At 40.1% G+C, this 25,018-nt stretch overlaps 1 protein-coding gene across 2 annotated transcripts in view; it reads left to right on the forward strand.

The window, feature by feature from the left end:
* The window catches only part of LOC137546789 (glutamyl-tRNA(Gln) amidotransferase subunit B, mitochondrial-like), a 185,014-nt gene that overhangs the window by 156,774 nt on the left and 3,222 nt on the right, over window positions 1–25,018 (forward strand). For both annotated transcript variants that reach the window (XM_068269631.1, XM_068269642.1), the window contains 2 exons: window positions 2,736–2,814; window positions 20,227–20,358. In XM_068269631.1, the coding sequence (XP_068125732.1) occupies window positions 2,736–2,814; window positions 20,227–20,358 (211 nt within the window). The remainder of the gene's footprint in view (window positions 1–2,735; window positions 2,815–20,226; window positions 20,359–25,018) is intronic.

Consider the following 25,018-nt stretch of genomic DNA (forward strand, 5'->3'; position numbering starts at 1 on the left):
CTTAGAGACACTGAAGCGAAAAAAAATATATGATATAATGAATTGGTTGTGTACTATTATTATTATTATTTATTATTATTATTATTTATTTATAAAGCGCCAACATATTCCGTGGCGCTGTACAATGTAAGAAAACAAACAAGGGATACATAATGATACAGACAATGATATACATGAAAATATGAACACTGATACAAGATACAGCACTGCTGATTACAATTTGATTTAACAGGATGACTAAAATGTATACATTTCTAACAGTGTGCAAGCAATTGAATTAATAACATTCCATGACACAAAAGGGTGAGAGCCCTGCCCTTGCGAGCTTACAATCTAAAGGAATGGGGTGGAAACAAGAGGTGGGGGAAGTATACAGTATATGTACAGGCAGTGCGTAATTAGGTTATTTAGTGGGTGCATGGCCTAAGCTAGAGAATATCCTTGTCGGAAAAGGTGGGTTTTGAGGGAGCGTTTAAAGATTTCAAAGGTGGGAGAGTGGCGGATGTGTTGTGGAAGGGCATTCCAGAGGAGGGGTGAGGCACGTGAGAAGTCTTGTACACGTGAATGTGAGGAGGTAATTGTAGAAGAGGATAGAAGAAGCTCGTGTGCAGATCTGAGATTGCGGTTGGGTTGGTATCTGGAGACTAGTGAGGAGATGTACAGGGGAGAGAGATTGTGGGGAGCTTTGTAGGTTATGGTTAAGAGTAAGAAAATATTCTCATATTTTTATTTTCAGGTATATAGTGTTTTTTCTAACATTGCATCATTCTATAATATGTGCAGATTACACAACACTCAGCAATCAAAATGAGTCTTTCAGAGCAGTCTGTGAAGTAATGAACTATCCTCTAGCAGAGAAAAAGTAAACAGTTCAATTACAGTTGAGATAATAAAAGTCAGATAACAGCCCTCTCCACGACTAAGTTAGTCGGAGAGCTTAATAGCTTTTTTGCATAGAGATAACAACTGGAGTTTCTCAACTCTTCCTGTACTGGAAACAATTAGACTGATGTATCTGATCTTAATGTTTTATTTCTTAGCTGTACTACACATACAAATCATAATATCATCATTTTTTTTCGCTTCAGTGTCTCTTTAACCACTAAAGGACCAGCTGAGTTTTTTAAGATCTGTGCTGCGTGGGCTCTTCAGCTCCCAGCACAGATCAGGTGGCAGGCGGGGCGATTAGACTTCCCCCCCCCCCCCCCCTTTCTTTTTTTCCCACTAGCCCACTAGGGGGATGTCCTGTTGGGGGAGTCTGATCCCCGCCGGCTTGCTGTGCCTAGCGGGGGGCGCCTCAAAGCCCCCCTCCGCAGTGGTATTCCCCCCTCCCTCTCCTTCCCTCCCTCTCCTTCGCGATATAGGCGGTACAGGACAGCGATCCGCCCTGTACCGCCTCAGATAGGCTTTAGCCTATCAGATGGCGGCGATCCCTGGCCAATCAGCAGCGCCGTACAATGTAAACACCGGGGATTACGTCCCCAGGTGTTTACATTTAGCCTGCGAGCCGCAATCGGAGGCTCGCAGGCTGTTCACAGAGCCCCCCGCCGTGAACTGACAGGAAACGTTTCCATGGAAACACAGGTGCGACCAGCCGCCGCCTATTGGCGTTGCCTGGTCGTTAAGTGGTTCTAAGCCACGAGGATGTAGTTATACGTCTTGTATCTGAAGCAGTGCTGTGCAGGATTGGGCTTGTTCCTGTGTACACCTCCAGCACTATCTGATGCAGGCCTAATTGGTGAAAGGGAATATATGGTTTCTGAACCAATAAGATTGATTTTTACAATAAGAATACTTTTATTTTCTCAGTTCATAGTACAAATTGCACACTGTAGCATTATTTCAGAATCCAATATCTTCACCAAAATTTGTGACAGGAACATAATCTAAGTTTTGTGACGGTAGTAGGCAAACAAAATTTGTGTGTTTATCTACAGTAGTGCTTTTTATTTTTAAACTGGATTTGGTAAAACTGAAAAATAATGTTTTTTTCTGTTTTTGTTTCCTCTTTTTCCCATAAAAATGCATTGAAAACAAAATTGTTTTGAGGGGAAAAATGCCATACAATGAAAGCTTAGTTTGTCCTGAAAAAAAAAAACAATATGTATTTCATTTAGGTGTCATAAGTAGGGATAAAGTTATTGCTGATTAAATAGGGTCATAGCTAAAATGTAAAAAAAAAACTGTTGTGGTCCATAAGGGGGAAACGAGGTCTGGATGCAAAGTGGTTAAAAACATTAAACCTACTTTTTTGATTTTTACAAAAAAAGTTTGTATTTATGAGTAGGAGGACAGCTGCAATTGTTTATCTAATCAGTTTATTTATAGTTCAGGCTTGCTTTAAGGGGTGCAGCACCTAATGAGTGTTAATTTTTTCAAATTTGCACTTTTATTTTCTCCTGGTACTATTAACAATTATACTTTCCTCCAGATTATGTCCAAGGGGTGGGGGGAGAATATTCATCTTTTTGGTAGGAGAAAAAAGATGCCCAGGGTAGCACAAGCCCTAAATTTAGCCCTGTCTGTTCCAAAGCCAGGTCACTGGCATCAAGTGACACTTGTATGCTGCAAATGGTAAATATGAGATTTTCGTGTTCAGATTTGCCCAGTTAAAAAATTAAATCTAAGTCTGTCTTAGAATTAATCAAATCTATAAAAATCAGTGTATTTTTTCCTTTAAATTTACCAGCCATATGTTACTTCATGGCTTCTGATAAATTATTTTCCATTCTTAGTTTGGTTTCAGACCATGCATTGGCTGAACTTCTGACGCTGCAGGAGAACAAAGTCATTTCTTCATCGATTGCCAAACAGGTATGGGATAGTACTTTCTATCAGTAATACTGTATTTTTTTAACTTAACGTGACACTGAAGTGAGAAAAAATTTATGGTATAACGAATTGATTGTGTAGTACGGATAATTCGTTGAACATTAGTAGCAAAGAATAGTCTCATATTTTTATTTTCAATTGCATCATTCTCTTATATTTGCAGTTTTCAAACTACTCTCTGTATTTGAATCAGAGCAGAGCTAATGATCCTTTGAACTTCCCTGCAGTAAAATCTTATCTGAGGTTGTCTTCCGCTTTAATAGATAGTTGAGTTTCCCTGTTGAAAATGCAGTGGTGTACAAGAATCAGGGAGGTTGTGCAAATACCCGCATGAGTCCATTTTGATTTTAATGAAACCATTAATGACTCCTGATATGCAGAGAGCTGCAGAAGTCTCTGCACGTTGCAGATTAGGAAGGACACCGTCACATCCCATCTGGCAAATGCATTTACAGCCCATACTAAGCCAGAGGATACCAGTTTGCAATTCTTTTACTTCATGTGTAGTTAAAGAGGAACTGTCGTGAAAATCTTAAAATTTTAAACACGTACAAATAAGAAGTACGTTTCTTCCAGAGTAAAATGAGCCATAAATTACTTTTCTCCTATGTTGCTGTCACTTACAGTACATAGTAGAAATCTGACATTACCGACAGGTTTTGGGCTAGTCCATCTCTTCATGGAGGACTCTCAGCATGGCCTTTATTCTTTATTGAGACATTCTCTGAAAATGATTAATACAAAGATGCTGGCCAGCCTCCCTGCTCGCTGCACACTATTTTGGCAGTTGGACGGAGCAACTGTTATTCACTAAGTGCTTTTAAAAATAAAGACAACCCTGAGAACCCCCCTATGAGAAAATGGGATAGTCCAAAATCTGTCAGTAATTTCAGAATTTTTACTACCTACTGTAAGTGACAGCAACATAGGATAAAAGTAATTTATGGCTCATTTTACTCTGGGAGAAAAGTACTTCTTATTTGTATGTGTTTGAAATTTTAAGATGTTCGCGACAGTTCCTCTTTAAGTACTAACGTATATTTACTGTATTATGTGTGAGTGCTATATCTAAAATGCTTTTTGCCTGTATATGATCTGGCAGAACTGCAATGGCTAATGCATTCAAACATATAAACAGTTGAAAATAAAAAAGTATTTTCAGTTGTAATATACAGCTAACTGAAGTTGTTTGTTTTATCCAATTACTATACATATGATGCTGTATATGGCAATATCGATGAACCTGGATAAATGTATGGACCATAAGTACTGAGCTATGTCGCCACTGTTAAAATTGTAACTTTTAAATAAAGTTACCCTCATTTAAGCCATTGCTTTTATTGGTGGTTGGTGCTGTCTTTTCCTTTACAGCATTACAATTTTAGTACATTATAAACTTCAGGTCCAGTGTGCATGTTAAACGTCTACGGCAGAGATATAAACAGAAACTATAAATGTGATTGTAGATTATAATCTTCTTTATGAAAGCCCGTTTTCATAGAGTCTTCCAGTGGAATGTGACGAGAGTAAATTAGATCGTCTCAGCTTGGCTATGCCTCATGAAAATTGCAATTTGCTATTGTGCTTTATAGCCATGTGTATACTTTTTTATTTTTTCATGTGGTAATGACAGGTTTTAAGAATCTTATACTGTATATATTAGCATCACTTTTCCAGAATTTTTTCTTAAATATTATTGAGCTTCTACTTAACTGTTTAGAGCTTTAACTATTTTCTCATTTTGCATTTGTACATATAGGACCCTTAATGTTATTTATGGCTGCTTCTGAGCCTCTTTATGATTTTTTAATGATTGTCATAAATCTAAAGTAAAGTGTCACTTTTAACAAGAAAACTGTTATAAGCACCGATCAGTGCTGCACAAATCGTTGTGTAATTTATTCTTAAAGTATACCACAACTGAGCGTGTGTGGTTAAAATGAGTGCAGCACTGTATAGGGTGTAATGCGCACATACCTACTGTTCCTCCCGCCCCCCTCCGTCTGCCGCCATTCACACTCTATACACTCCGGTGTGTGGCGACTTGCTTGACCTCTGCCCCGGACATACTGCGCCCTGTGTGCGCAGTATGTCCTTCCCCCTTCACTTCTGGCCGACGCACAGCGCGAGGCTCAGAAGCTGCTTTCCCCTCTGCGCTGCGTGTGCGCTCCATTACACAGGAGCGTCACATAATTAGCATGTGACGCTCGGTGTAATGGAGCGCACACGCAGCGCAGAGGGGACAGCAGCTTCTGAGCTTCGCGCTGTGCGCCGGCCAGAAGTGAAGGGGGAAGGACACACTGCGCACACAGGACGCAGTATGTCCGGGGCAGAGGTCAAGCAAGTCGCCGCACACCTGAGTGTATAGAGTGTGAACGGCGGCAGACGGAGGGGGGCGGGAGGAACAGTAGGTATGTGCGCATTACACCCTATACAGTGCTGCACTCAATTTAACCACACACGCTCAGTTGTGGTATCCTTTAATAAATGTAATATTTGTATTTGCTTTCAACTGCGACCAAAACTCACCCAGCACAAATTGCACTTTTGGTAAGCATCTTTACTCCGTGTGCAATTTAGATGGCCCAAGTACCTTCCTTTTCCTGCATTAGCTGTATAGAATAGGAACATTTGTACATTATTTACTACCAGTTGAGAGACTGGCAGCAGCGTTGCCACTCCCAGGCTAGCAAAATGATATTTTTTTTTAAGGACAGTGAAGTGTCCTTCCTATTATCTTGCAGAGATACCAAAGACTGGGATACGTTTGTTGTTATAGAACCTATATCCGAAACTGGCTCTGCAAGATTTTTTTTTTTGCATCTTAGGTAGTAGGCCTGAACGATAAAGCGAATTTAAACCGAAATCATTATCTCCAAAATCACAATTTCGGAATCGTCAAAGTGGCGATTATCGCAATAACGTCATTTCCGCATGGTGAAGTTTGAAGAATGGCTTCAAACACCTCCGAACACCCTCTCCCCACCCGAAGTCCCGCCGCTTGTGGCCCACAGCATCAGCAGTGTTGGACTTAACTTCCACACGAGTCCAACGCTGTCTGTCCTCTATCTCCATTTGCAAGCTTTTGTGCATGGCATCCTTCCTGGTTCCTGTATGTCACATCATACAGGAAGTATGTTGTGCATTAGAGCCTGCAGGAGGCGAAATGGATAGATGGGCATCGCTGGACTAGTGCTGGAAGATATGTCCCACACTGCCGCAGCTTAGGGGCAGAGAGAGAGAGAGCCACAGAGTGGGCAAAGAGAGAGAGCCACAGAGTGGGCACAGAGAGAGAGCCACAGAGTGGGCACAGAGAGAGAGCCACAGAGTGGGCACAGAGAGAGAGGCACAGAGAGAGAGACACCGAGTGGACAGAGAGAGAGAGACACCGAGTGGGCACGGAGAGAGAGACACCGAGTGGGCACGGAGAGAGAGACACAGAGTGGGCACGGAGAGAGAGACACAGAGTGGGCACGGAGAGAGAGACACAGAGTGGGCACGGAGAGAGAGACACAGAGTGGGCACGGAGAGAGAGACACAGAGTGGGCACGGAGAGAGAGACACAGAGTGGGCACGGAGAGAGAGACACAGAGTGGGCACGGAGAGAGAGACACAGAGTGGGCACAGAGAGAGAGAGAGAGAGACACAGAGTGGGCACAGAGAGAGAGAGAGACACAGAGTGGGCACAGAGAGAGACCCAGAGGGAGCGACAGAAAGAGGCAAAGGGAACACAGAGAGACACAAAGGGGGGGGCGGCACAAAGAGAGACACAGAGGTTGCACAAAAATAAACGAGGACAGAGAGGCACAGAGGAGGAACAAAGCTTGATTTGAAGGAAATCATGAATCAAATCAAAATCGCGGTTTTGGACAGAAATTCAATTCAATTTTTTCCTAAAATCGTTCAGGCCTATTAGGTAGTCTAGGATGTTTAAGTCACAGATACCGATGTTCCTTTTTCTCAAATATACCTTTGTTAGCCCTAGCCAGAAATGTCTCATATCATAGGTAAAATGTTTTCTTATACAATATTTTTTCATTCACTCTTGACTAATAGTCTGACCCCAAGGCAATTAAATCAAGCAGTAGATTTAATTATACTTAATTAAAATATTACAGTTTAGATCAGCCTTTCTCAACCTTTTTACACTGGAGGAACCCTGAAAATAACTTTTCGATCTCAAGGAACCCCTGCAAACAATTTTGTAATCTCGAGGAACCCCTGCATTTATTTTTCTTGAGGCATGGTCTTTAAAAGTAGGTGAGGCTGTTAATTTCACTACCCCCTATTACACTGCCACTCATTATACTGTGCTCATTATTATTCTGACCCCCAATTTAGTGCTTCTTTTTACAGTACCACCTATTATAATGTTCTCTATTATACTTCACCCACGATGGGGGAAAATGCCAAGGAACCCCTGCAGAGTCCTCAAGGAACCCTGGGGTTCCAGGGAACCCTGGTTGAGAAAGCCTGGTTTAGATAGTATTAGTAAAGGCAGGTATACACTTAAGAGCAGTTTTCCATTTTAGCATATTTACATTTTAATTAACCTATTTTGGTTCCTGGACGTAGTTTCTACGTCCAGGAACCATGCGCGCTCCCGCGGCCGATCGCGCGCGTGCACACGCACTCCCGGCCGCGGATTTGGTAGCCAGGGAATCAATGTATCGGGCTATGGTGCCCGATCATTGATTCCTCTCCCCCGCTGAAAAAGCGACAGCTTCTCTCGGAAGCTGCGCCTTTTCTGGCCGTTCCCTCTCCGATGAGTCACTCTAAGCGTGTGTTACGCTTAGAGTGACGTCATGTAAACAAACTCATGGCCGCCATCTTGTGGCCAAAAAGTAATACTACACCTGTAAGAAAAAAAAAAATACAAATTAACACACATTTACATTATAAATCTATTGTTTACCTCCCACCCTCCCAAAACTACCCAAATAAAATGTTTACTATAAAAAAAAAACCATTCCAATAAAAAAAAAAAAATGTAAATATTTACCTAAGGGTCTAAACTTTTTAAATATCAATGTAAAGATGAAATATTTCTATATTTTTTTTATTTTAAACTTGTAAATAGTGATAGATGCAAAATGGAAAAAAATGCACCTTTATTTCCAAATAAAATATTGTCGCCATACATTGTGATAGGGACATAATTTTAACGGTGTAATAACCGGGACATATGGGCAAATACAATACGTGAGTTTTAATTATGGAGGCATGTATTATTTTAAAACTATAATGGCTAAAAACTGAGAAATAATGAATTTTTCCATTTTTTTCTTATTCTTCCTGTTAAAATGCATTTACAGTAAAGTGGCTCTTAGCAAAATGTACCCCCCAAAGAAAGCCTAATTAGTGGCGGAAAAAACAAGATATAGATCAGGGCATTGTGATAAGTAGTGATAAAGTTATAGACTAATGAATGGGAGGTGAACATTTCTCACGTGAAAACGACGGAACCTGAATGGGTTAATGTCGCTAGTGGAAACGCACTCTCCTGGTGACCCTGCAATGGGGCGGAGTCTGCAGGACTCACTTCCTGGGTATCTCTGGAACTTCAGTCAGCCAGTAGTAGAAGTCCGCACCACCTTGATATGAAATGTCTTCATTTATCATAAAAAAAACAAATACATTAAAAAGAACTGTTGGGCATGGAGAGACAGCTGTTTTGGGCAACTTGAAAAAAGGCAGAAGCCCGAAGCAGAGGTCTGTCGCTGCCCAACAAATGGTGAGGACTTCTACTACTCCCTCCATTTTAATTTATAGCCAACCAACAGTTAAAAAAAAAGACTGAAACTAAAATGATACTTATTTGCAGGCCTTAAATCTGTACTATTGTTGAGGAGTATTGACTGCTCAGAAACTTGCTGCATGAGTAATGCTCCATACACACTTGAGATAAAAGTCTCTGGAAAAGGCAAGATCACAGACCAATTTTACCCCATTCCATGTAGTATGAGAGCCATACTCTACACAGTCTATTCTATGGAGCTGCACTCCCCATCAGATAAAATCTTTGCAAGATGCTGCACACAAAGATGCCCGTACACATTCAAAAGATCATTATCTGCAAAAGATATCTTCCTGCAATAGATCCATTCCTGCAAAATGCATTCATAGTCTATGAGATCTGCAGATCATCATACACACCTTGTTTAACAGACTTCATCTGCATATCTGGCAATCATCTGCAGATCTGAAAATCCATCCTGGTGGATCTGATCTGCAGATGATTGCCTGTTAAACAAGGTGTGTATGATGATCTGCAGATCTCATAGACTATGAATGCATTTTGCAGGAATGGATCTATTGCAGGAAGAGATCTTTTGCAGATACTGATCTTTTGAATGTGTACAGCATCTTTGTGTGCAGCATCTTGCAAAGATTTTATCTGATGGGGAGTTCAGCTCAATAGAATAGACTGTGTAGAGTATGGCTCTCATACTACATGGAATGGAGTAAAATTGGTCTGTGATCTTGCCTTTTCCAGAGACTTTTATCTCAAGTGTGTATGCAGCATTACTAGCTGCCAAGAGTAAGGGCTCATTGCACATTTTCTCTTTTGGACTAATCCAGTGTCTGGCAGCAAACTTGTACTCTTCCACATCACAGTCTTTGTTATAAAAAGTGTTAAATAACTAGTATAAATGCATGTTTTACATTCTTATGTGTAAGCAAGCTGAAGATTTGCCATTAACCCTCCAGTGTATGAAGCTGAAATGAAGCAATTGCCTTTTTCTCAGTAATAGTAGAGGTTCACTTTAGCAGTGTTGACAACTAGTGTTGCTCTCCAGGTTTATGTTTTTAATTCTGAATGGCACTTATTTGATAATTTGCCCAGAAATACAGTCATTGCTGACTGCAGGATTTGTGCTTTTCTATACACAAATACTTTCTGTTTGGTAAAAAATCGTACAAATCCAAACTCAAAACCGCAACACTGATGATGACAACAACAGATGTACATATCTTAATCAAAATTTTAGTTCTTCATAATCTTAGATTTTTCAATGAACCCCGGTCAAACTATTTATGTAGGGAAACTCAAGATTTAGAAGTAAATTGTGCCCACCCCTTCCTCCCTCACCACTAAACAGCTGCCAGAAGAACAATCCCCACTAATCCCATCACCAGTATCATATTACAAGCAATAGTGACAAAAAGGAGCAACTTAGTGATGCTTAAGGTCCACTCCATAAACAGATGGACCCAGGTTCAGTTTAAATACCGTATATAAATATTTAATAGACAACAGCGGGGAGCATAGATACGGTACATAAAGTAGTTCAAGGTATAGTAGAATCAGCGACCAGCAACTCAAGTACAAAATGCATACATAGACTGAGGCTCTTGGCTTAGTCATTGACCTGCACTGTTGTATACTCCACCCCTACTGCCTGAGGAAACACGGTCATGCCTGTGAAATGCATTGTCTATAAATACATTTACTGTACATTCTGGCGTATAAGACTAATCCTTGGCAATCATCAAAGGTCCGCACCATCCAATATTCCAGTTTCAAGTTTCTTTATTTATAGCTCTTGTAAAAAGACATGATTAAAAACAAATCTGCATGATGATGACGCACAGGCGTTTCGATACTTCTTTCTCAAATCATTGCAGCATCTGACAATACATTGCACACCACACACATCTTATATAGGTCTCAAGTGGACCTGATGGAAGACTTACAATTTGCATATTCATGAGTGAACTCTATCATAGACTGTGAACACTGTCCTTGGATTTTCACAAACAATTCATTATGCATAATTAAAAACCCAATTTCCAACTTTAATTCACATTTCAAACATTAAAAACCCCTCTCCAATGTCTTATTTGCTGTTTTTTAGCTCCACGGGAGAAAATTGTCATAATGTGGGACATTCAGCCAATCAACAATCCGCCTACAACGTCCGCCTAAGACTGCATAAATACGCAATAAAATACGCGTATACGCGTACACCATGTCCAATCGTAAATCTGCCTACAACGTCCGCATAAAGACTGTGGACGCGTCACATGCGTACATATGTACGCGTCCAGTCACAAAAGGCGTAAAAAACGTCCGCACAACGACATGAGAACGCGTAAAAGACGCGTAAAAGACGCGTAAAAAACGCAAAAAAACACGCAACAAACGCGAAAAAAGCGCAAAAAAACCGTAAAGTTCTAAAAAAAACGGCACATTGAAAATTGTCTCCACACATAACAACCATCTCCCAACTAAACCTTTGGGCAAAATATATATAATTGGGACCCTTGGAAATTTCTTAATCAAAAATTTTTTCAAATCACTGTCAATCAGACCCTGACCTTCTGCCGACATAACAGTTTCTTCAACTAATTTCTGAATGTCTCTAGTGGGATCACATGATAATTTTTCATATACATCACCATCCTGTAGTTGTCGGATAATTTCTTTCTTGTAGTCCTGAGTGTCCATTATAACGACTGCTCCACCCTTATCGGCTGGTACAGGGTGAGGGTACAGGTTTTGGAGGGGGTACCACCACAGAGGAGGGGAGGTGACAGACTAAAGGAGTTGTTAAAAAGGGAGTATTTTTGGATAAAAAGACTTGATACTTTAGAACCCAAGGGGTTAAATCGTGAATACGATATTTGTAAACTTATTATATAACGTATCTTGAGTTGAATAGATGGAGGTTTAGTTGGGAGATGGTTGTTATGTGTGGAGACAATTTTCAATGTGCCGTTTTTTTAGAACTTTACGTTTTTTTTGCGCTTTTTTCGCGTTTATTGCTTTTTTTTTGCGTTTTTTACGCGTCTTTTACGCGTCTTTTACGCGTTCTCATGTCGTTGTGCGGACGTTTTTTACGCCTTTTGTGACTGGACGCGTACATATGTACGCATGTGACGCGTCCACAGTCTTTATGCGGACGTTGTAGGCAGATTTACGATTGGACATGGTGTACGCGTATACGCGTATTTTATTGCGTATTTATGCAGTCTTAGGCGGACGTTGTAGGCGGATTGTTGATTGGCTGAATGTCCCACATTATGACAATTTTCTCCCGTGGAGCTAAAAAACAGCAAATAAGACATTGGAGAGGGGTTTTTAATGTTTGAAATGTGAATTAAAGTTGGAAATTGGGTTTTTAATTATGCATAATGAATTGTTTGTGAAAATCCAAGGACAGTGTTCACAGTCTATGATAGAGTTCACTCATGAATATGCAAATTGTAAGTCTTCCATCAGGTCCACTTGAGACCTATATAAGATGTGTGTGGTGTGCAATGTATTGTCAGATGCTGCAATGATTTGAGAAAGAAGTATCGAAACGCCTGTGCGTCATCATCATGCAGATTTGTTTTTAATCATGTCTTTTTACAAGAGCTATAAATAAAGAAACTTGAAACTGGAATATTGGATGGTGCGGACCTTTGATGATTGCTGTGGATTCCCTGTGACTCCAGGGGTGGTCTCTGCACGCCAAACCCATTGGTGCAACAACGCTGGTTTTGATAAGACTAATCCTTGAACATCTTCTGAAAAGTCAGGGGTCATCTTATACGCCGGATGTCATTATTGCCGGGTGATACCTCCTATCCTGTTACCGCCTCTTAGATCTTGCTGCTGAGGACTGTAGTGAAGCGGCGCAGGTGCGCATGTGTGAGATCTGAGAGGCAGAGAAGGAGGTAAATAGCATACAAAGGTGGGCCAGAAGGGTGAAAGAGGCGTGTTTTATGGGCGACAGCGCAATCTATTCTTCCATACCACTCTGATAAACAGGGAGAGCTGACTAATCCACTTAGGGAGAGGAAGAGTTAGTCAATCCTGTCTACTGTAATAAACTGGGTTCCACATACAGTACAGCACCAGTATATGTTCATACATAGAACCAGTATATGATGGGTTTTTTTCATTTTATTTGGTATGCATTAGAAGAGGGGTAGTCTTATACGGCGAGTATATCCTAAACTCTATATTTTAACTGGAAAAGTTGGTGGAGTCGTCATATACGCCCAGTCAACTTATAAGCCCAGTCGTCTTATAAGCCGGAATATAAGGTATTTTGTTATCCTACCGGTGCCTCTGTTCACTACTAAAATGCATACATAGCTCATGTGTGGTTTAAAACACCAAATGAATGCAGAAACTGTACACAGAGAGTTACAAAAGACTGTATTAATTGCCCCAGGCCATGAGTGTAGATGGAGAAGAGGTCCAAAAAGCCTCGTGGTAAAACTGCCCCACCTCACTTCTTCCCTGTGCTTCAAAACTGCTAGAGAGACATTTATTCAGAATTCACAATTCCATTAAAACAGTCCTTACTACAGTTGCAAATGACCTCCTGGTTGCAAAATCTATAGGCCAATTTTCTGAATACTCCAATACCAACTCCTCTCCATTCCTGCTGGTCTGTTGTTGTTTTTTTCCATGTCTGTCAGTGGTAAAAATGATTACGTGCAGACTTATTGTGGATCAAGCAATATGAACAAATTACATGGTGTAGATTTAAAAAAAAAAAATAGGTGCCAGTCCAAGGGTTAAGAAAGACATTATTTGCAGCATGAAAACGAAACACAGAAGAACCATATGTAACAATTAATTTAACCACTTAAGCCCGAAGGGTTGAAATTTTTTTACATCCGAGCAACTTTCACCCCCCATTCATTTGCCAATAACTTTATCACTACTCATCACAATTAATTGATCTAAATCTTGTTTTTTCCGCCACCAATTAGGCTTTCTGTGGGTGGTATATTTTGCTAAGAGCCACTTTACTGTAAATGCATTTTAACAGGAAGAATAAGAAAAAAATGGAAAAAATTCATTATTTCTCAGTTTTCAGCCATTATAGTTTTAAAATAATACATGCCTCCATAATTAAAACTCACGTATTGTATTTGCCCATATGCCCCGGGTATTTCACCGTTAAAATTATGTCCCTATCACAATGTATGGCGACAATATTTTATTTGGAAATAAAGGTGCATTTTTTCCGTTTTGCGTCCATCACTGTTTAGAAGCCCATAATTTATTAAATCATATTGATATACTCCTTTGACATGAATATTTAAAAAGTTCAGACCCTTAGGTAACTATTTATGTTTTGTTTTGTTTTTTTATTATTGTAATTTTTTTTTTTTTTTTTTATTTAAACTTGTATGTGGGTATTTTTTGGTGTGGGAGGTAAACAGGGTTTTTTTCATATATTTATAGGTTTATTCTTAAAACTTTTTTTTTTTGGGTGTAATTTGCTATTTGGCCACAAGATGGCCAGAATCAAAAAGTCCTGGAAGCGATCGATCTCGCTCCCAGGCAGAAGAAAGGAGACCAGAGCTCAGAAAAGCCGCAGCGTCTGAAGAGACGCTGTCGGCTTTTCTCCGGGGGGGGGGTCCGATCAGCGAAAGGGATTTATAATCCCTTTCACTGATCGGTGGGCTAGCGGCCAGCAGCGGGGGCGCGCACGGGGGGGGCTGCGGGCGCACGCGCGACCCGCGGGAGTGCGTGCAGCCCAACTGGACGAGAAATCTCGTCCAGTTGGGCTTAAGTGGTTAAACATTGTCTACTCCATTACAGTAGTTATTTTATGAAAACATACTGTAGCTCACAAATCTGTTTAACCACTTCGGTACCAGCAGCCTCTGCCCCCTTAAGGACCAGAGGCTGCTGGTACACTAAAACGCGCATACCGACGAATCGCCACAATAATCCGTCGCTCCCGCTGGTCACGCCGATCTGTCCCCACCGCAGGCTGCTCTCTCTGCCGTCTCTATGACGGCAGAGCGCCGTGCGCCGGTCAGGAGCCGCTTTCATTGACTCCTGACCCTGTCACTCAATGTAAGCCAATGGGATTGGCTTATAGTAATGACAGGGCCAGGAGCCAATGAAAGCGGCTCCTGCCCGGCTCATAGTGCTCTGTCGTCATAGTGATGGCAGGGCAGCACATTGCGGCGGGTAGAAAGCGGTGGGAACGGGCGGGGGCGAGCGGTGAATGGGACATAGAGCTTACGTCCGGTCAGAACCGCAGTGCCACCCGCCCGACGTAGATTTGTACTGCGACGGTCCGTAATTGGTTAATAACTAAATATCTGTGTGTTTGGCCACAGTTATCCTTTTTAAGTTTGATAACAATGCTTTATGAATGAATGTAATTATCTACTAAACAATTGTGTTAATAGTGTGTTAAGTTTCTCTCTGTATGTATTGTGAACTGGCAAAAATAAGAATCATCACAGACATAGCATGCTTTTTAGTTAATCCCAGCATTTAAATAATTGAATTGCTTACCTCCTAATGCTAAAATTAAAAGAAATGTAGCAATGATAGAGAGGGCCAGTGTGAATTGAAAAATGAATTTGCCTATTCCTCATTAATTATTTATGCTTTGCTTGATTGGGATGTGGCTGGGTTGTTTCTCCCCTTCAAATGTTATTGCATAAAAAGTTGTCCCTTTTTCTACTTTTTGCAAGTTGATAGGTCTGTGTTGTACAATTTGTATGCTTTTGTTTGTTTCAGGAGTGATTCCTTTAGTCAGTTCCTGAGCACATTTATTTAACTTTTATGCTCTGTGATGGAAGAACACATTCTAAATTCAAGGTTGTAAATATGGGAAAATAAAAATGACTCACAGATAACAGTTTGCTACATAAGGAATTGAGGTGGGAGGATGAAGGGAAATGTGGGGTATCAAAGGTGGAGTCATAAATATGTTGGTTAGTGATTTAGGAAGTTAAGGCCAATACCGAGTAACTTACCGTTTGTTAAACAAAATGATCACCCTCTATTCAAAAGTTTTCTGGTCCTGCAAAGTTCCAAATGCAGCTATCAGAGCCATAACATTGAAATCGTAATCCTTTCAGGACCAAATGTCTCCTAACACCTTAAGGACCAGAGACTTTTTTTTCACAAAATTGTGATTTGTGATTGGCCCACAGTGATCACAGGGCCATGACCCAATGAAATTGGCTCCTGACTGGTGTACAGAGCTCGACTGTTTGGTAGACAGCTGAGCAGCAGCACCAGAGCGACGTGGTAGAACCACATGGCAGTGAGGAGTTAAAATCTATGCCCAGGTATAGAGAACAGGACGTAAACAGTGTGTAGATTTGAGTTAGTTTAATTTGGAAAAGGTTAAGCAGTAAATCCAAGCTGGGGAAAATTATGACAAGCTTTCATACAGTAGACACTTGGTGTCCTCTGCATGACCTTCTCAGCCCAAGACATTTTTTAATGTCCTTATAATCAAGTGGTCAGTCTTCCTCCAAACCATGTGGTGCACTACTCTTATCTGATAGCAAGGATAATCTCTTCCTTTGGCACTACACAGAACAGTACAAAACAACCCAGACCCTGGCACAGATAAGACACAGGAAGCTATTGTCTTAGCTAATGTGCTCACTTGTGCTCTGAACTGCTACCTGGAAATTTATAAAAGTCATCTACTATGTACAGACCCCATCGTATTCATTGTTGTTGCTCTGTTATAGAAATTAGGTTACTAGTCATTTGTTTGCCATTCAGAAATCTGGAAACCTGTCTTAAATGGAATTACATAGCTTCAAGAGTATTCTATAAGGCTTCCAGTGTTGATCAGCACTTCATTGCTATTTCTAGGTTCAGAAAATATGATTTGGACTTTTTTTTTAGGATATCTTAATTTTGGCTCCACATACCACCAGTAGACAGTGTGGAAGATGTAGGAATGCAGGATAGTAGGATACCATGGTTATAAAAAGAAAAAGCTGCTACCGGCAGTTTGTCATTTTGCCAAAAGCAATAAACAAATGAGAAATTAAACATCTTCCATCTGGTTCCTACCTGAAGCACTGTCTGATGGAAAAACAACTGAAGTCATACCTACTATCCAGAGGTAGAAAAATCCAGACAGCCTTTGAAACCCACCCAGCTTTTCCCTTACCAGCTTCAGGACACTGTACTGGTATTATTTTCTAAAATCACAATAAAAAAAAGACAACTTAGTCTTTTCTTGGAGCCTATCGCATAACACGGCAGATATTAGGTAAAATTTACACATAGACTCATATCCTATAAATGTTTCTCCTTAGTATTCTCCCAAGAGATACTTTCACACCTTGCCAATAAAATTACTGTAAAGTGCCCATCAAGCAAGGAATTACTCAAGATAAGTTTGATATTACATTTATACTTATTTTTTAGAACTTTTAAGGGGAAACATTATCTCCTGAGTGAAAAGGCAATAGAAATGTTAATTGGATAAGAGCCAATGTTACACTTTTCCTATGAGATCCTGTGACACCCTGTCACACCATGTATGCACAAAGTCCTGTCTAGCACCACAGTGACAGTATTGTGAGATACATTTCATTTAGCATGTATTTATAGGTCCAGTTGTTTCTATAAGTTTCCTGTCTTAGTAATGCTGATATTGTGGCAGCTAGCTGCCTTGAGATTGCATTTTAATTTATTATTGTAAGGTTTATCTGCAAGTCAAATCATTTCCCATTTATGGTCTTTTTTCAGCGTGCACATTACAATACGTTAGTTGTTTATTGCAGGTGTACAGCATTACCTGCTGTTTAAATCACAATGATTTGGTTTATTTTTAATTTTTAGCTTCATTCTTCTATGTCTGTTTTTCTTTTTTTGAGGGAAAATATGACCTTTAATTGCTATGATCAGTGACACAGATACGATATTATATTAGCTGGAAGATGAATATGCTGCATTAATAGGAAGCCATTATAATGCTGTCTGTTTTACAGCATTTGGAGAGCCAAACATTAAAGTAAACCTGAAGTGGGGAGGGTGAAAAAAAATTAAGATACTTACCTTCGTAGTAGTTGGAAACCTCTGGATCCTTAGGCAGTCCACCGTTCCAGGGCAGGATTCCTCTTTATCTTCTCCACTGCTGGCCAGAGCATCTGTGGGCATGTGTGAGTAAGGTCTGCTCATGCCCAGTAAGGTGCTAATGCACAGCATTTTTCTTCCATGCATGAGCTCTATGTTCTACTGGGCATGTGCAGACCTTACTCGGGTATGTCCAGTCCAGACCAGATGCGCTCAGTCATGCTCACAGCCAGAAGAAACCTATTCTCCAAATGTTGTTGAACAGATATAGAGGGACCCTATGGTGGAACAATGGGCTGTAGAAGAATCCAGGAAGCCTCTGGACTTTCTGGGAAATTATTTTATGACAGTATAGGGAGTATAAGTAAATAAGAGCCATGCAATCGGAATGCCTGCATGTCTGAATACATTTGGAATCTTCTTTTTGTTGCTATTGCACAGTGCTGCAAGATGTATGATACAGTTTCAGGTTCCATTTAAGGAAAACAGTGTATGTATGTTTTTCATGCTTGTTAGATCTACAATTCTAAAAACTATGTTTACCGTAATCAACTTAGTTTTTATCTTGCTAATAGTTAAGAAGAGCTAGAATTTGACACCTGTTAGCTGCTCCCATGGCAGCTGCTTGGTAGCATTTAGCATGGACAGTGTGGAGAAGGCCAAGACACTGTGTAACATCTAGGCATGGATGTGCTCAGACGCAACATAATGCATTTTTTCCCCACTTGTGGGTAACCGCAATGTGTCGAATGCTGCCATGCATGGGGTTACAAATTACATTAAAGCTGAAAGGCTCTCGATGGATAGCTAAACTGCCAGACAAGCGCACAGTTCAGCCTTCCGTATGAAAGAGTGTCAAGCAGCTTTTACTGTACATGCTTGAAGGGCTTCATATCATTTTGCAGAATGGTGCATTTCTACTGTATCTTTGGACTGCTATTGAGAAGCAGCCTTTGTCTATCGCTTTCTAAACGTTCATACACATATCATATGGAAGTCGTTCCAAATGAATTACGGTATGGAAGACCGAGTTTTTAGCAATATGTTGTTGGCAATAACGCATGCACACATTACTGTAAACTACCGACGAATCATCTCATCATTTACACACAAATCCAAAAACTACACTTTTCATGCAGCTGCACTTCGCAGATACATCATTCGTAATCTACTGATTCCTGTACACACTTTTGATTATGATAGATTTTGTCAGCTGAAACTGTCCACCTGGGCTGATTGTGACCAAGAACCATTGCTTATTATTTTTTTGGTTGTTGACTTCCAAATTCTTTAATGATAATTGGTCAATCAGTCGTTCATCATTAGTTTTGAACAACTTCCATCTGATACATCAGACTTAAAGTGGTCTAACACCCAGCATTTCAACTTTGCTTTAAAAGATTGCTTACAGCTTATAAACTATTATGCCAGATATTTTTTTTAGCAGAAATTCACTGAATTGATTAAACATGACATTTTAGTGCTGCATTTAGCTAGAAATCCTCCTCCGCTTGCCTGTTTAGTTACAAATGTATCTATCTACAATGTAACAAACAAACACTGCTCTGAGAGAACAAAGAGGGCTTCCCCAGCAGGCTTTTCAAAGGTCTATTTGTATTCCAAATAAAGATACATTTGTAACTAAAGATAATAACGGATGCGGATTCCTAGTTGAATCCAACACTAAAATGTCATGTTTAACCCATTCAGTGAATTTCTGCTTAAAAAAAAATCTGGCATAATAGTTTGTAAGCTGTAAGCAATCTTTTAAAGCAAAGTTGTAATGCTGGGTGTTAAACCGCTTTAAGGTTCATAGGCACTATGGACTTTAAGGGATTCAGTCGACCTCAAAGCAGCAACTGATAAGAAGCGCAAAAACAGGAAGGGACTACATGCAATGAACCAGCTCACCTAATTTGAGGTAACATTTTATTCCTCCAATGACAAGACCCCTATAACATGGCATCTGAGACTGTACTTAAAAAAATAAACACTAAAAAAGAGGTTGTAGCCTGATCTAAACCTAATCGACGCATGATGCCTTCCTTCCCTGTGAACACTGTGTCATCCTCTCGCTCCCACTTCTTTGACAGTGTTTGGAAGTATTATTGACGCTATGAAGAGAACTGGATGTTGATCACAGTGATTGAAGGTGTGGAGAGAGCTGTAAACTGTACAAATGAGCTCTGAGCTTTAAAACACACTCCCAGCAATAATGATAACCCTTTTAACATGCCCCTTGTTTCTGTGTGAAATAACAACATCATTACAGTTGCACCTTTCTGGCCAGTGAATCTGGAGAACTTTTACTGCTTTTTGTATGTATTAATCTGTAGTTCAAGTTCATTGTAAGTTGTTGATGCTAAAAGCAATTAAGATTTTTTTTCTTCATTTAATCTGAAACTTAATTACGTTATCAAGCCTCTTCAGCCGTCTCATTAGTACAAGGGCAATTGTTAGATCATGCATTAGAAATACTGCAAAGTGGAAAATCTGCGATCTCACTTTAATCAAATCAGCATCAGTCGGGAAAAGCCCGAGAGGATTATAGCTTCATTTAATGTCTTTTTTCTTGTACTGGTCTGCAGGTGTTCCAGGAGCTCTGCAAGGGAGGAAATGAGAGCCCAGCACAGATTGTGAAGGAGAAACACCTAGGCCTAATGGACAGGGGACAAACAGAGGAGATCTGCCAGAAGATAGTAGATGAGCACACAGAAGCGGTAATGAATATTGCTTTTCTACTATGATGAAACGTTATGATTTGCAAACTGAAAATGTCTGTATCCACAACAAAAATATATTGAGATTGCAATACAGACTTATTTGGCATATATATATATATATATAAATATATATATATATATATATATATATATATATATATATATATATATATATATATATATGTAAAAGGCAACGGGCAATATATACTGAAGATATCCTACTAAGGCTAGTTGCTAATATAGCCCCTACTGTAAATCCTACACCTAACACTACACATACCTTCTTAAAGCAGACCTGAACTAAAATATACACAACAGCATAATAACCTTTAGACAAAAAACATTTCTTTGTTACAGCTGATACATCCTAAAATAAATTTGTGCTGTTTCTACTTGCTGGTTCATGGAAGCAGACAAATTGTTAACAGCCTGAGCTTTCAAATGAGCTTATCTGCCATTTCTGCCATTGCCAGTCATGTGACACAGGGAAGAGAGCAAATACAACTTGTGATTAGACACAAATGAGGGGGAATTAAACATGCTGAACACTCTAAATACAAACGGTGCATTTCTCTGTTTTTTTTCTGTCCTGTGCAAGAGTTCAGGTCCACTTTATCCACTTTAGCCTTCAGGACGTAGCGCTCCAAATATGCATGCTGGAAGTAGGCGCTACGTCCATGAAAAATGGAGCCGCCGGGGTTCACAGTGCCGGAACCGCTGGGGTGCGTGGGTCGCACATTAGCCCAGAGATCAATGAATGGGAAAGCAGTTCCCACTCATTGATCTAAGTCCCTTAGAACCATCGCTGGCTTTTATGGAGAAGCTGCGATTGTTCTGTTACACATCCTCTCTTCACTTCTCGTAAGTACGCTTACAGGAAGCCAAAAAAAAAATTTACTGTGGCCATCTTGTGGCCAAATAGTAAAACTACATCTACATACATTTTTATTAAAATGAATAGACATTTTTACATTTAAAGGGAACCTTAACTGAATGGGGGGTAAAGAGTTTCACTTACCTGGGGCTATTACCAGCCCCCTGCAGCAGTCCTGTGCCCTCGGAGCCGCTCTGGAATCCTCCGGTCCCCCACTGTCACTTAGTTTCGTTTTTGACGACTCACCAGTTGGCCGGCCGCCATGCGCATTATTGGACGCATTCCCTACTGCAATTAGCGCTGTTGCGGACCGCAACGCGTACAAAAATACACGTTGCCGCATATCTACGCGTGCGTAATGCGGCAACCCGTATATTTGTTACTAATATTTTTTACATTATAAGCTTGTAAATAGTGATGGACACAAAACTGAAAAAATGCACCTTTATTTCCAAATAAAATATTGGCGCCATACATTGTGATAGGGACATATGGGCAAATAAATTACGTAGGTTTTATTTATGGTAGCATGTATTATTTTAAAGCTATAACGGCCAAAAACTGACAAATCATGAATTTTTCCCATTTTCTCTTAATATTCCCGTTAAAATGCATTTAGTATAAAATATTTCTTAGCAAAATGTACCACCCAAAGAAAGCTTGATTGGTGGCGGGAAAAAAAGATATCGATTATTTCATTGTGATAATTAGCGATAAAGTTATTGGTGAATGAATGGGAGGTGAAAATTGCTCGGATAGATAAGGTGAAAAAAACACTAAAGGCTGAAGTCGTTAAAGGATACATAAGGTGAACTAAGAAAGAAGTGTTACTCACCTGGGGCTTCTTCCAGCCACTAGAAGTCTATCAGGTCTCACGCCAAAGTTCTGCTCTTCTCCAGGCTGCCGCTGTCCCCTCCTTAAGATCACAACCTGTGGGTGGGTCGTGGTCCTTTGCGCATGTGCAGGCGTGCTGTAATGCTGCAGTTCGGACACATGCAATCACTTATCCATGTTGTTCCTACGTTGTGTGTCACATGGTCACAATTTATAGCTGCAGCCTGAACATATCTGTATATTTGTTTTACAAATTAACTCTTGAACTTTGACGACATCTACAAAGTCCTATCTCCTATGCTGTATGCTGTGATGAGAGTCAAGTTATCACACTTCCTGAGGTATGGTGCCTAATGAAGGTGTAGTGTTGTTGCCAAAAGCAACCAACGTATAGATTCTTACACTCTATCTCCACCCCTCAGCCTGTGAACTCCACTCCCCTCTCCACCCCCTTGCATCTGATCAATGTGCAGAGTATATAGTATAGTTGGCCCCAGTATAGTTGCCAAAGTCAGTATAGCTAGTATAGTTTCCCCAGCATAGCTAGTATCGCTGCCCCCCAGTACAGATAGTATAGTTGGCCCCAGTCAGTATAGCAAGCATTGTTGCCCCCCAGTATATATAGCATAGTTGGCCCCAGTATAGTTTACCCAGCTAGTATAGTTGCCCCAGTCAGTATAGGTAGCATGGTGTCTTCCCCCACCATGATAGGCGACCCGCTGTCCTGTCATAGCGGCGCATCGTTTCGCACTCACTGTGACATGTGGTCTGAGTAGCGGCAGAGGGTGAGGGAGACAGTTGAGAATCGGCCGCCCGCCTAAATACAAGTGCGCGCTGCCCATGGCCCCCTCCTCGCCCATCGGCTTCCTGCCTCCGCTCCAGCCCCACTGTGCACCTCCACCAATCAGCGCACAGTGGGGCAGGCAAATGTAAATTAGATGTTCCTCCTCGCCAGGCTCATCTCCCATGATTAATAGCAGCATGGGACTGAACGCTGAGGAGTTGGGGGAGGGACTCCTATAGTTTATTACTTTAGAATCTATTATTGAATTAAAAATAAGCATTTGGGGGGAAGAATGCCCCTGAAACTATATGTAAGGGGCACAAAAATGAATAACATAAAAGTTTGTCTCGGATCCACTTTAACAATATGTCTGCTTCCATGAAAGCAGAAAGTAGAAACAGCAGATTTATTGCAGGATTTGTATCAGCTCTAACAAAGAAATGTTTGTCTTTAAAGGTGGTTATGCTGTTGCTTATCTTTTAGAGCAGAGAGGAAGTTCTGAGTTTAGGTCCGCTTTAAATAACTTGATTAGTCCCATGGTTGTAGGAGGAGGAAAAATCATCCTTAGAGGGCTGTAATGATTGTAGATTGTAAGCTCACAAGGGCATGGCCCCTTTTGTGTCTTGGAAATCATACATTTTATTTATCATCTTACTTTTATCGCTGTCATTACCAATTCTGTAGTTTGTATCATTTTTGTGTTTTGTCACTAATTATGTAAAGTATCTTGTATATTGGTGTACACCATTGTCTGTATTATTATGTACCCCATATTTGTTTCTTACTTTGTACAGTGCCACGGAATATGTTGCCGCTTTATAAATCAATAATAATAATAATGTAAAGTAAATATTGTGTAGGAACACTATTGTGCAAACTTGGTAGACTTGTGGGAAAAGCAGTGAGCTAGTAACACATACACAGAGTTGAGAATTTAGTTTAGTCATATAGCCTTCCAGGTCTTATGTGTTTGATGCCAACACATAAACATTGCAATAGTTCTTCTGGAATACTTGAGCAATTTATGCATCAGGGATTGCTTATACTTTAGAGATCTCAGAACAATCAGTGTGTTTTCTTTTGTGATTTTGCTTCAAACACAAGAGTCCTGCAAAGCTGTCAGGTGCAGGGCTGGGAGGAAGAGGTGGGGAGATAACATCACAAGTGATAGAGAGGCTTTTTAGGATGCTGTGCTTCTCCAGACTTCAGATAGCAATACAAACAGAGCAGCAGAGTCTTTTGTGTAAACAGTCTATAAAAGATGCCATAAGCTGTTCAACTAGAAAGATCAATTTAAGTCAGCTTCTGTCATTTGATGGAATCTGCCTGAAAACTATCGCTGCACTCAAAATCGAATAACAACTTATTATCGATATTGATGCTTTGATTGATTGAAAGAGTGAATCGTGCAGGACCAAAAATTTCAATCGAAAATGATCAGTTATTTCAGTAAGTAGAAGCATGTAGAGTTTGCAGATTTTAGTGATATGATCAGATTAGGATACAAATGCTGTTTAAATTAGACTGCTGTATGTAGTATGGGTCAACTTCCAATCGTTCAAAGAACTGTTTGTAATTGGTTGTTTATTGACCAATGAAGGATTAAATCAGTATAAAACCCTGACATAATATTCAATCAAAACATGTTTTCCTACTTTTTATATGCCATACAATTAGCAGATTTGCTTTTGTGTATAAGTATTATTATTCATTTAGAAATTATATGTTCCTAAAGTACACTTATTTTACTCTGAGAGCTGATTTTATTTATAACTGCTTTATTCATCCTTTGACTTAATCAGAAAGCATCAGAAAGCATTTATGCTTGTCTGACTTTGTTCAGGGGGCCAGGCAGTGTGAGAGAAGGCTTTGTTTACAATTCTCACTTGATACAATTAAACACAAGATAACATTATGTAAAGTTCTGAAGCACCCAGCTCTGCAGGCAGGGAAGCTTCTAAAACCTGTGTTAACCCTTTGAATGTAGTTCTAGTAAAAACAAAATGCTGGTTGTATATAATATGCTGTAAATAATCTATTAGAGCAAAGTAGACATGCTGGGTTTCATTCCACTTTAAACAGTGTACGACCAGCCCAAATAGAGCCCAGGACAAACCTAAGGGAAAAATTGAGATACTTGCCTAAGATGAAAATTCAGAGGCTTC

This window comes from Hyperolius riggenbachi, chromosome 1 (assembly GCF_040937935.1).
Source record: "Hyperolius riggenbachi isolate aHypRig1 chromosome 1, aHypRig1.pri, whole genome shotgun sequence".
Lineage (NCBI taxonomy): Eukaryota > Metazoa > Chordata > Amphibia > Anura > Hyperoliidae > Hyperolius > Hyperolius riggenbachi.